Source organism: Protopterus annectens, chromosome 5.part0 (genome assembly GCF_019279795.1).
Source record: "Protopterus annectens isolate FY-2018-M chromosome 5.part0, PAN1.0, whole genome shotgun sequence".
In the NCBI taxonomy this organism is placed as follows: Eukaryota; Metazoa; Chordata; order Ceratodontiformes; family Protopteridae; genus Protopterus; species Protopterus annectens.
The window spans coordinates 1,864,951,006-1,864,963,858 of record NC_056735.1 but is presented as its reverse complement, the minus strand read 5'-3'; the positions used below and the strand labels follow the sequence as shown (position 1 = coordinate 1,864,963,858).

General features: G+C 37.4%; 1 protein-coding gene across 1 annotated transcript in view; it reads right to left on the bottom strand.

Moving 5' to 3' along the window:
• LOC122801954 (THO complex subunit 1-like) overlaps nucleotides 1–12,853 on the bottom strand; it is a 137,978-nt gene that overhangs the window by 65,609 nt on the left and 59,516 nt on the right. Inside the window, exon 2 of the mRNA XM_044071694.1 lies at nucleotides 9,261–9,424. Within this exon, the coding sequence (XP_043927629.1) occupies nucleotides 9,261–9,424 (164 nt within the window). The remainder of the gene's footprint in view (nucleotides 1–9,260; nucleotides 9,425–12,853) is intronic.

The following is a 12,853-nucleotide window of genomic DNA, read 5'->3' as shown; positions in this document are numbered from 1 at the left end:
CACTTACCCAAACCTTTAGACAGCTCAAGCGTAGCTGACTAAAAGACAGGATGGGGCTCCAAGCACTTCAGAGCATTCATGCCAACTGAGAGAAGGAGAATAAGCCCTGAGAAGACATTGCTAAGAACAACAAAAAATAAATGCCCACACCCTGACATAAAAAAACACACCAAAAAATGAGGGGGACAGAGAGAGGGAGCAGCTACTACAACAGTTACCATTTAAACATCTACTATTATGGTAAGTTACTTTCACAACTGTACTATGCTCATCATTTTGGTCACTGCTGCAATACCCTATGCTATATGGGTAGATTACCATAGCTTAGAACAACTAGAAGATGGAAGGTCCAGAACCCCCTGAAGAATGGTCCTAGCAAAGCCTGCCCTAGACCTGAAGAAGAATTCTAGCTTCTAGTGCTTTGTAAAAGTATATACAGAGGACCATGTTGCTACTTCTAGAATACTTCTAGAGTCCAGTTATTTTAAAAAGCTATTTTTAAGCTTTTTTGTGGTAGGAATGACAGAAGGTAATAGCCAGAGACAATTATTTTGTAGCAGTCTGCTTTGACACAGGTTGGCCCTTCTTCTTACCTTCACAAGAAATGAACAACTGATCAAACGTTCTGAAAGATTTTGTTCAGTCAGGATAGTACCTGAGTTGTCTATGGACATCCAAGGTATGAAGTATCTTTTCTACTTCCTGTTTGGGTTTAGGGAAGAACACAAGGAAATGGATAGTTTGGCTTAAAGTAAACTTGGACACCACCTTTGTCATAAAAGATGGATTAGTTCTCAAAGAAACCCTGTCTGTGTGGAAAATGAGAAGGTTGACCCACCAAAAGAGAATGCATCTCAAATGCACTTCTTGCAGAGATCAGAGCAATCAGAAAAAAAAATGTTTTTATATTAAGAACCCCAAGTCAGATAGATGAGCTGTTTTCAAATGCTGCCTCTCTAACACAAAATTAAAATCCTAGAATGATTCACTGGTTTTCTTTGAGATATCTTGTGTAATACCCCTTGCAAAAACATTTTGATATGAGAATGCATGGTAAGAAGGGATCCATGGGCAGACATGCCGAAATGCCTGACAAATCAACCTTGACAGAGGAGTAAAATACGCTATAGGGAAGTAGCTCATACAAATATTGCAAAAACCAGATGAACTACAATTTGATGCGAATATAGCCCATAAAGTGGGAAGAGGAGCAAAAATTATTTGCAAAAAGGATATATCATTTAAAGATATATTTGAGAGAGCCTATCCACACAATGGAAAGGGTACGGTCAGACAAAAAGGTAATTTCAAGTCTCAACATTGTAATTATTGCCCCCACATTTTGAAGACGGGGGAACGTTTTGTATTAAACGGGAAAATTTTGAGGCTAAATGGACATTTTAATTGCAACACAGCTAGTGTGGTCTATTTAGCTAAGTGTCTCATGTGCCCAACTTTTTATGTAGAAAAGACAGCTAGATTTTTCAAAAACAGAATAGCAGAGCATTTATTGCATATAAAACATAAGAGATTAACAAATGCACTTGCTAGGCATATACATCAGTTTAGCAATCATGTATTTAAATGTTTGGTGATCCAACATATGCCAAAGGACCCACAGGGGAGAGTTTTGGATATTCACTTAGATATTTGTGAACTAAGATGGCAGCTTAGATTGGATGCGGCCAACTTTTCAGGGTTAAATGAGGCAGTTAGTATTTCCAGTGAATTGAAACTAAGGCATATTTTGGGTAAATGAATTTGTTCAACTGTCCTTTTAGTTTCCTTATAAAATCATGAGAAAATCAATGTATTTTAACTTATAAAGTTTTTTATGTATAGATTTACTTTATGTTATTGTAAGAATTTTACTATATGGAATGTATACATGATTTGAGATTTCATATTATACATTGCATTCAATAGAACATATATGAATATATAAGTGTTTGTTAGTGAACTTCTTTCACATTTATATATTATAATTCATTGTAAGGACATAAAATGCAGTTTATTACATATAGATAGTAAAGTAGATTTTGCTTTAAGGTTTAATGAATTAATACACATTATCCAATTAATTATTTTGGATATATATGGCTGGGTTCTTTTTTATTGCTTGTATCCATTTTAAAGTGTTCTGATGAAGTCCCTTTTTAAGTTAAGGGAAGAAAGCGCTTAACCTGTGAATTTTTATTGTGAATACATTTTTCTGCATCTACAGTGGTTGTGTTGTCGTACGTGGACTGGCTTTGCACTTCTGTGGTGGTTCTACAGTTTTTACCACAGTTTTCTTGGAGATAGATGAACACTAGCCCTGAATGGGTGCAGGTTATGTTGATGGTACCAATCAGAAAACCTTTTTCATTTGATTATATATTATTTTCTAGCATGAGACTTTCTTGCTGTCATTAGTACCTGCTGCGCATCCTCAGTAAACAGGTATTTTAGAGTTATTAAGACCCTATAATGCAGGCAGTCATTTGAAGTTGTTTGGGGTTGAGATGTATCAAACACTCCTGTTCTTGTGTTAGTAGATACAGCCTGTGAGGAAGCTTGTGGTAATTGCCCCTGGTGACTTCCAAAAGAAGGCAGAGCTACTGTTGCCCGGGCCAGATGGGGTCACCACAATGATCTTGGGGATTCTTTCTGAATCATTGGCAGTACCCTGGATATCAGTGGAAAGGCACATAGGAAAATTCTTGTCCAAGGAAAAAAAGGCATCGGTCTTCCAGGCCTTCTTGCATGGAGTCCTAGAGCAGAATATTGTCAGCTGATTGTTCACAGGAGGAGGCAAAAAGGTCTACTTTAGGAAATCCCCACAAATGGATCAAATCTCAGTTTCCATTTGTGATGGTCTACCTTTGTCCTACTCAGCTTGTTGGCCACAGACTTTTGCTCTGACAAAATGTAGGATGCCTGTAGGATGGCATTGTGCTGTAAAGCTATATCCCAAGCTAACATGGCTAGTCTGCACAGGAGGATGATCTGTTTTCCCTTTTCTTGTTTATGTACCACATCACTGTGGTATTGTCTATAGCAACTTGAAGTGGCCCTGGGGACCAGGGGTGATTTAGAGAATTGAGTGCCTTCATAAGGGCAAGCATCTCTTTTATGTTTATGTACTTGTTTCTGAATTTGTTGTCCTAACTACCTTGCACTTTTATCCCTCTGATAGTGTTCCTTGAGCAAAGTCTGTGGATTATTTGGTGACTGATTGCTTGGGAGCTGGTGAGGAGAAAGAGAGACCTGGATTCAGGTGTTTTTGATATCTCCACCAAGTAATTTCTCTTCTCACAAATCCAAGAAAAGAAAAGATAATAGGTGTTGGTGATGGGACCAGAGAAATTCAGATGCCATTGTATCCTTCACATAAAACAATGGCTATCTCTCCTCTGCTGCTTTCCTAGACCTATCTAAAGCATTTGACATGGTCCCACACAAACAACTTATCTCTGTCCTCAGTAACCTATCCTTCTCTCAATCAGTCACCAACTGGTTTCAGAGTTACCTGTCTGACCGCCAACAATCCGTTGTATGGCAGAATGACATATCTCCCCAACTACCTGTCTCCATAGGGGTTCCCCAAGGATCCATCCTTGGACCCCTACTCTTCTCTGTTTACACCAATAATCTAGCCTCTGCCACCAAACATGGCACACTCATACAATAAGCAGATGACTCAACCATCATCTGCTCAGCCCAGTCCCTACCCAAACTGCAAAATGTCACACAGGAAGCCTTTTCCTCTGTTGAAACTTGGTTATCCGATGCCCAATTAATACTCAACCCAAACAAAACTAAACTACTCATCTTCCAACCCACCAAACATACTAAAAACAACTCTCACTTTAACATCACAGCAAAAGACAACACCACTTTATACCCAACTGAGCACACCAAATTGCTAGGAATGGAAATAGACAATAAACTAAAATTTGACATTCACATATCCATGACCATAAAAAAATTCCACAAAAAACTAGGAGCGTTATACAGAAATAAGAAACTTCTCACCAAAGCAGCAAAAATTTCAATAGCAAATTCCCACCTTATCTCCACCCTACTTTATGCCTCTCCAATATATACCAACCTAAGGCAATGCGATCTAAACAAGCTAGAGACCTGCTACAACAAAATTGCCAAATTCGCCACAGGGGCATCTTACCGTAGTCACCACTCTCTCACTTGCTGAACTGGGCTGGCTTGAACTCCTTCACCTCCTTCAGTGGTATCAACACTCACTCGCCCACAAACTAGTAAACCATCCTCTAAATGTCCCATCCCTCCAGAATCTACTCCAACCCTATGACACCACCAGACCACTAAGATCCAGCAACAAAAATCACTTGCAGATCACTAAAGTCAATAACGCTGCTGGTGAAGCACTATTCTCTTGCACCATAGCCAAATTATGGAACTCCCTTCCACCCACAATTACCTCCGTACCATCATGCACCCACTTCAAAACTTTACTAAAAGCACACCTAAAACATGCTGGCTATGCCCTTGCAACTCCCACTCTAATATCACCCACCCCATCCAACCACTACCTTTCTTTCCACTCCACTAACTACCTTGATTATAGCAAGCTCAGATACTCATAAGCCTAGTACTTATTATACAGCAGGAACTTCTTATTGTAACATTTGTTAATGTCTGTTATGTACTTCACATATAAAGATTCTAGTTGTCTACTGATGTACTATGTTCTTCATCTGTAAATATGTTGTAAGTAATTGCTATGTTAAATTGTTAATCGCTATGTAATCCAATGTAACTACTGTCTGTTTATTTTAACTGTGGAGCTTTTCTCCCAGGGCCTCTGCTGAAAATGGACCTACGTCCAGTCGGACACTCCCGGTCAACAAATGTAAATAAATAAATAAATAAATAATGTGGAGTCTTGCAAGAGGTATCATGAGAATCATAGATACCATGAGACCCAGAATCCTGAAGTATTCATTTACAGTGACCAAAGTCTGAGTGGAAAACGTCTGGAATAGATCTAAATATAGATATGTTTTTCCTGTGGAAGAAAAGGTCTTTTTACTGAAGTGTTTTGCAGACACCCAACTAACACAATCCTGTGTGACAGAGTCAAAAAATAATTCTGAATGTTCTATTGGAATCCCAGCCTGGGTAGGAGATCTCTCTCACTAAAAGAGAGAGAGATTCTTGACAGTTTGAAAAAGACTCTGCAAAGATAAGCAAGTCATCTAAATAAGGAAAATGTGGATACCCTGTAGCCTGCAATGAGTTATGGCAGGAGCACTAAAGGGGTGGCGAAGCATAACTATGGGCTAGGCTTATAAATGCCCTTGTATGAACACCCTTGAGCAGTAAATAGCCCAAAGGGTAAGGCAGAAAACTGAGAATGTGATCCAGACACAAAAAATTAAGAAATGCCTGAAATCTGGATGAACAGGAATGTGATGATAAGCATCTTTTAAATCCAAAATTGGCAAAAAACTCAAATTAGGAAGAAGGGGTAACAGGTTGTGAAGTGAAAGCATTTTGAACTCGGGCATTATCGCATACTGGTTTAGGAAAAAAAGGTCCCAAACTGATCTCCAGGCATTTTTTTTTTTTTGGCACCAAAAATATTCTTGAATAAAAATCTTTTCCCAACTGGGAAGGAGGAACAGTTTCTATTACCTCCTGTGAGAGCATTTGCTTCAGGACAGAAGGAAATAGAGGGGTTTGGTATGGAGTAACTCCCTGGAAGGAAGGAATTTCTGCCCACTGTCATCTATAACCTTGCTTAATGGCCTCAAAACCCATTTGTCTAAAACTATCTGTTGCCAAAGAGGGAAAGGAGAAGAGAAATGTTTAGCTTTCTGTTTTTTTTTTTTTTTTTACAGGAAAATTGGAGCAAATAGGTTTATTAATGGCAGATGGCACAACATTCCCTGCACCCTCTCCCAAAACCAACAAGTCTAGCTCTCCCTTGCTCACTGAGGGGACCCCAACAGCCACAAAGGATGTGGCTAACCCCCGTTCCATAGTAACTGTATGTGCTATACCAGAGATATTTAGAGAAAAGGATGAGTGGTCTGAGGAACCAGCTTTGCCCACAGTGGCTGAGGCAAATTGCTTGCCAGCTGCAGTGACAAGAAATGTCTGCTTAACATTTCCTTTTTATGGCTGGAAGAAGGACTGACCATGGGACCAGTAGTTTGTTTCATGGTCATGCTGAAAATAGGGCCTGTTTTCCAGGCAAACTAAACAGCACAAGCTAGCAAAACTTACAAACAGTAAAAAAAAGTCCCTTTTTAATGTACAAATGCAGCAAAAAACACTTCAGTACACTTTGACAGCCACAAAAGTAAATTAAACTCAGTTTATCTACATAAAAAGTAATTTGAGAATGTTTTTAACAGTTTTTAAACTGACAGAAACGAAAGTGCTCTCCGGTTTAAAAGTACATTGAAGTCTCATGACAGTCAACAAAAACATATATTCCCAGTTTAAAAACACTTTCTTCACTAGGAAAGTAAGTTTAAACAATAAATATTAAATGTGGAAGTTTTTTCCCCCAATGGGAACTTATCTGCCCAGCAATGGAATTGCACAAGCTGACTGTCAAGTCTCAAAAGCCTGCAGGAGAGCACTTTCTTCTGCAGCAGTAAAACTTTGAAGGACTTGGCACCAGTCTTTTAGTCCGCTCATCTTGACCTGTATAATGGTTTGGGTGAGTGAAAGATGCTGTAAAGATTTGAAAGCTGACTCTGACTGGCTGTTATATCTTTAGCAGGGTATAACCCATAAGTTTAGGCTACTGCAGCAGTGATCAATATGATGAACATCAGTATGTATCGTAGATGTCCCATCACCATTACTAGTACTTTATTATGAAGGAATTGTTCCTGTATGCACTGAGCTATTCAACACATTCTCCAAATCTGTGAATCAAAAAGGTCTCTCTCACACACACACACACACACACACACACACACACACACACACACACACACACACACACACACACACAAACTACTAGGGCTGGCTGCATGCCATAATATTCCCAAACTCTTCTTCATTTTTATATAGTAGTGCAAGGTGAAGGGCTAAACCTCTTGTAGCTATTTCCCCAGTACCTGTTCCAGCTTAGCCTGCATCAAGGCATTCTGAGATATTCTGCAAGCAACCAGCTTATACCTGGCATACAGCACACCAAAGGCCAGCTGCATGAAAAATACATGTTAGTTGCATAAATAATGCATTTATGACTCACTTTGGTACACCATATGTATATGTTGGTATATGATATGAATGCAAGTTTCTGTAGCTCCAGGGGACACTACTTTATTTTAATTTATTTATTTAGTTCTCCAATTGTTTTCAACCATCACCTAGGCCAGAAGGTTAGGCATATGTACACAGAAAGATAGATACATTGATATATATATAAATAGACAGATAGACAGATAAATATAAATATAGATATATATATAAGGAAAGACTTGAACATTTGCAATATCAAACATGTTTACAGCAATCAGAAATGATCAAAACTCATGTGATCGCTTCTGCCAATATTTACTGGTACTAGATCATGGTACAATGAGGATTGGGGAATCTGCCCTTTCTCCGCAATTGTGTGATCTTGGAGTTGGTATATATAATTAGCAGGGGGTATGAGGCTGCAGGGAGGCCCGCCCCATCCAAAAAATAGTTTTGTGCGTTTTTTTTTTATTTTGAGTTTTGTTCATTTTGAATCGACATTTTGCCATCCAATATTGTGTGTGTGTGTGTGTGTGTGTGTGTGTGTGTGTGTGTATACACACATATATATATATATATATATATATATATGTTTATCATCAAATAGTTGAAATATATTTGTGCGAGTCTTCAGAATGCCAAACTTAAATGCTGAAATTTAAAACACTTTTCCTCCCTAATGTCAAACATGGTAAAATTAGTGTTCAACAGTCAATATTTCTGGGAGTTGTGCCTGAAAACCCATTTCCTGTCTGGGACGTAGAACAGAAAGAGAATTTTGGCATTGTAGATTCAGTAAAAAAAAATAGCGACATTACGAAACTTTGAAACTATACTTTCACACAAGTGTTAGTTGAACGGATGCATTTCAACCATTTGATGGTAAATCTATATACATATATATTTGATGTCTTACAGTTTGTTGAAAGTTCAGGCTGTCAAGTGGTAAAAAACCTAGTACAGCTGATCGAACATCAGTTAATTGAACAAGCTGTTTTTTTTACTGTGCAAGATCATTGTACAATGAGGAACAGGGAATATTCCCTTTCCCAACTATTGTACAATTTCAGAGTGGGGGGAGTAAGCCCTTCTGTAAAAAATATATATTTTTTTAATTTTGACTAGTGGAGTTTTGAGCATTTCTGTATATACATAATTTCATATAGTTAATCAACGTGTTTTTGGAAGGAAAACTAGAGTATTCAATGAAAACCCAAACAGACACTCAGACAATAACCAGTAGGAGAGAGACAGAAAGGACTGCCCTAATCAGTCCGTAGCAGATCTGTGATGTTTGAAGTTGAGAGAGGGTGCTCCTGGATAACGAGTTTATATTTTAATATTAACTGGTGGTAAGAGACATTTAACAACAATAATATAGTTTTAACATCACACTAAGTAGGTTGAAGCTATAGGCAGTAAGCATGTATTTTGGTATCACAGGAGGTGGGGGGGGGGGACCATAAATAACAATTATGTTTTTTAACATTTTTTATAGGTGGAAGAGATTTCTATAGACAGTGATGACTGCACAGTACCATCCTGAGGGGAGAGCCTAGATGCAAGCATTATAATAATTTATGTACTTACTACACATATTGAATGTCAGGGCTAGTCAGAAAGCATATCAGAGGTGACTATTAGGCCATGGGAGTAAGCTAATAAAGTGTTTATCATTGATGCAACTGGCGTTCTGTGCTGAACATCATGGTGAGGCTGCAGTTCATAGTAGAGGCTGTGCTGTGTACATGCAGTGGATTTATATTTCATGAGTCCCATCCAGTGTCTTAAATTAATGAACAAAACTGTAAAAAATACCAATGTAGTCAATCATCTATACAATTTGTACATAGTAGCACGAGTATCACTATTTGCATTTTGATCTCAAAATGAACATAACACTTTTTTATTGTTATTAAACACCAAAAGTTTCACTCTTGTACCTTATATGCAACAGACAAACAAGCAAGCAAATATATAAATAAATAGGAAGAAGACAAAGACAAAAGCATTTTGTAACAATGGCTACATACCAGCATTCCAGCATTCTCTGAGCTTGCACCTTTTTTTCAATTGAAGCTGCTTGGAACTGCCTTATATCTTTTCTTTGGAAGCCTAGTTCATATGCAATAATTGTCCATTCAAATCCTATTTGCTTGGCCATTTCTTGCACAGACTTCAGGTTGATGACAGCATCCTGGCATGCAAACATGTTAAGTCAAAATTCAAAATTACTAACTCACCATATCTGAAATGTGGACATATATATACATATACTTTGATGGCAACTAAGAACTGCATAGTTCATGTTATTAAATTAAATTCCCTATATGGTAAACTAGAGAGTCTAAATAATTTATATCTTTCCTTCTACCACTATTGCTGATAGAATTGCCTTGTGTCTTTCCCCTTCTTAAACTTTTTCAGTATGAATGGCCATATGAAACCTTTATAAAGGTTCTCCTACAATTCCACTACCTGTTGCTTACAAAATAGTCATTCAGATAATTCCTGAACTGTTACCATCCAGTGGTGGATGCTATCTTCTTCTATGCACATCTGTTTTACTGAAAGATGCTTCTGTCATGGCTTTGGTCTTTGTTCATTCTCTTGAGGTACTTTAACAGTTTTCATGTACCCATCATTTTCCTCAAGGACGTGCATATTAAGTTCTTTCACTCCTTAATTTTCCAGTACCTGTTTTATCCAGTTCAGGGTAGAGGGGAGGAGAAACCTATCCCAGCATTCATTTGGCACAAGACACAAAAATTAATCCTGGATGGGCCACTGATTTTTGCAGGACACACACATTTACACATTTACATATATCACACACACCAAGGGGCAGTCAGGAGGATCACCAACTCATCTGCAGCATGTTTTGGGGATGTGTAAGTAAACTCTAGCACCTGTCAAAAACACAAGTGGACACAGACAGGACTTTCAGACTCCACACATAATGTACCCTTGCTGAGAATTGAAAGGAGAAGGAAACAATGAGAAACAGCAATGTTAACTGCTGTGTAATCATGTCACTGTGTCACCCCAAGCATCAGAAGTCTTTTTTCATGTGATTTTTAGTGTATTCCGTGATCCATTAGTTGCTGAGATGGAAACTTCCAAAACATAGAACATACTATATATGGGGACTCACCAAACACCCTGATTAGTTGATTCTGGCAGTCTTGGCTAGGCTCTTACTAATCTGCCTAATAAAACATTTAATGTCTCCATCACCTCATTCTGTTAGTGACTGCTGCCCTTTAAAATTTTTCATTTCAACTAAAAGTCTAAAATGTCCACCATGCATCATCCAGTAAAGATCACTTTCATCTATTTTAACTTAAGCTCTTAACTTATTCCTTAATGTACCTTAAGTAATCTATTAAGCACTTCAGCTAGAGAGAGTGTACTGTTTCAGTTTTTGATGTTATCCAGGAGTGCTCTTTGCAGCACCTGCAATTTGCCCAGAACTGACTCCTTCTGCAATTCATATGCAGTTACATGTATCAGTACCAAAATCCAGTAGCACCACCAAGGAACGCTCCAGTACACAAATTAGAAGAAAACAAAAAAGGAGCATAACACCGTAGACATAAAACTGGAACTTTAATACAACAAAAACAAGAACAGGATAAGCGCTTTCAGCATGTGCCTTCTTCAGATCCTGAAAAAAATTCCTACACACAACTATTTAAGAGCCAGCTAACCAATCTAGTTAAAAGGCAATTAAGCAATTAAAAAATGAGGCAATGAAACATAGCAGCACTTACTCCCCATTTGCATAGTGCACTTGTAACAAAAACATGTTTTAAAATAACTTAGATCCAGGCTTAAAACAAAATTACATTTTGTTAAATACAATCAGCATAGCATGCTAAAACGTATAGTAAATAAATAAAACACTGCTGTCATAACCATTACACAGCTTGTGAATCTGTTAAAAACTCAGAGCTCATACTGTTAACATGGCAGGTTCACAACCATAATATTAAAGAAGCAACAGTCACAACCTGATTAAAAAATGAGGCAATGAAGCACAGCAATACTTAATCCCCATTTGCATAGTGCACTTGTAACAAAAACATGTTTTAAAATAACTTAGATCCAAGTTTAGAACAAAACTACATTTTGTTAAAGACATTCAGCATAGCATGCTAAAATGTATAGTAAATAAATAAAACACTGCTGTCATAACTATTACACAGCTTGTAAATCTGTTAAAACTCAGAGCTTGTAATGTTATGTAATGTTACATGTATCAGTAGCATATCAAAATAAGAATGTAAATTCTTTTTTATGAGACCCATTTCTCCTAATACATTTGAAACTTTCTGGGTATCCTTCTTCCACATTGCCCTAATTTCTGTCTGCAAATCCTGGTATTTTATGATTTTGTGTTTCTCTGTACGTAAGACCAATGCAACTCTTGTCTTTTAATGGACTGCTATATCTAGTTTTCTGACATCTATTTTTGAACTGTTGGCAATGGGTAATCCCATATGATATAAACTTCATAGTTTTCTATAATGTGTTGGGTAATCCCATGTGATATAAACTTCATAATTTTCTATAACGCGTTGTGGCTCATGTTGCCAATGTTTCCATCCAGTAGTTCCCAGCTACTTCAACACTGTAATGTTTGCACAATCCCCAGTGCAACGGTCTTGCCACATTATTATAACTTTCTGTATACAGGCCCTCTGCCATTAGTGTATCACACCCAGCAATAAAATGTGTGACTATTTCCCATTCTATTTTACAGAACCTGCATTTATCTTTTTATCCCATGTGTTAAATGGATATTTGTAAACCAACATGTATGTCCACTATCCTGGGCCACTAATATTCACCTTTCATCTTTTGGTTTAAATTCATCTCTTCTTAACCATACCTCCATCAGATCCTGATCAACATGAGTTAGGAATTTTATGTACTTGCAACTATATTTATGCCTTTTCCACATTTCTTGCCTTTTTTATCTGATCCTTCTTCTTATATTTTTTCTTCTGGTTTTGGCACATTCAGTTGCTGCCTGATTTTTGTCGACTTCTGGTTTGGTTTCCAATCCTCCTTGACACTGATATACTTCTGCTAAACTAAGCAGGGAAGTCATCTTAGATTTGTTTTCTTCATGTTTCAAAAATTCCACTATGTTTGGATCTGGTGAGGTCATCAGATATGTATGCAGTCCTATGACTGCAGATCTATACACGTAATCAAGTTCGTGGAGGCCCATACATCTTTCAGAATGAAGAATGTATAATCTTGGTATACAATGATTTTTATATATCATTTGATAAGTGTGAATCATTTTTCTTGTTTTCCTCTCCAACTGATCCAATACCTTTTGATGCTAGTTAATCATTCCAAAATTGTGAGTTACAACAGGAAAAGCAGATTAATTTATAGCTTGGACTTTGTTCCTAGATGTCAATACTGTTTTCTGTATTAATTTTGGTCTTAATATTCCTTAGTGAGTTTTGTTTGCATTTGTTCATGTTTTATTGTTGATGCTTCATCAGTTCCCTAATATTATACACTTCCTCCTGCTCAAGTTCCTTTTATATCACATTCCTGTTCCAGACTGATATTTACTTGGTACTGCAGCTTTCCTGCTTTAAAT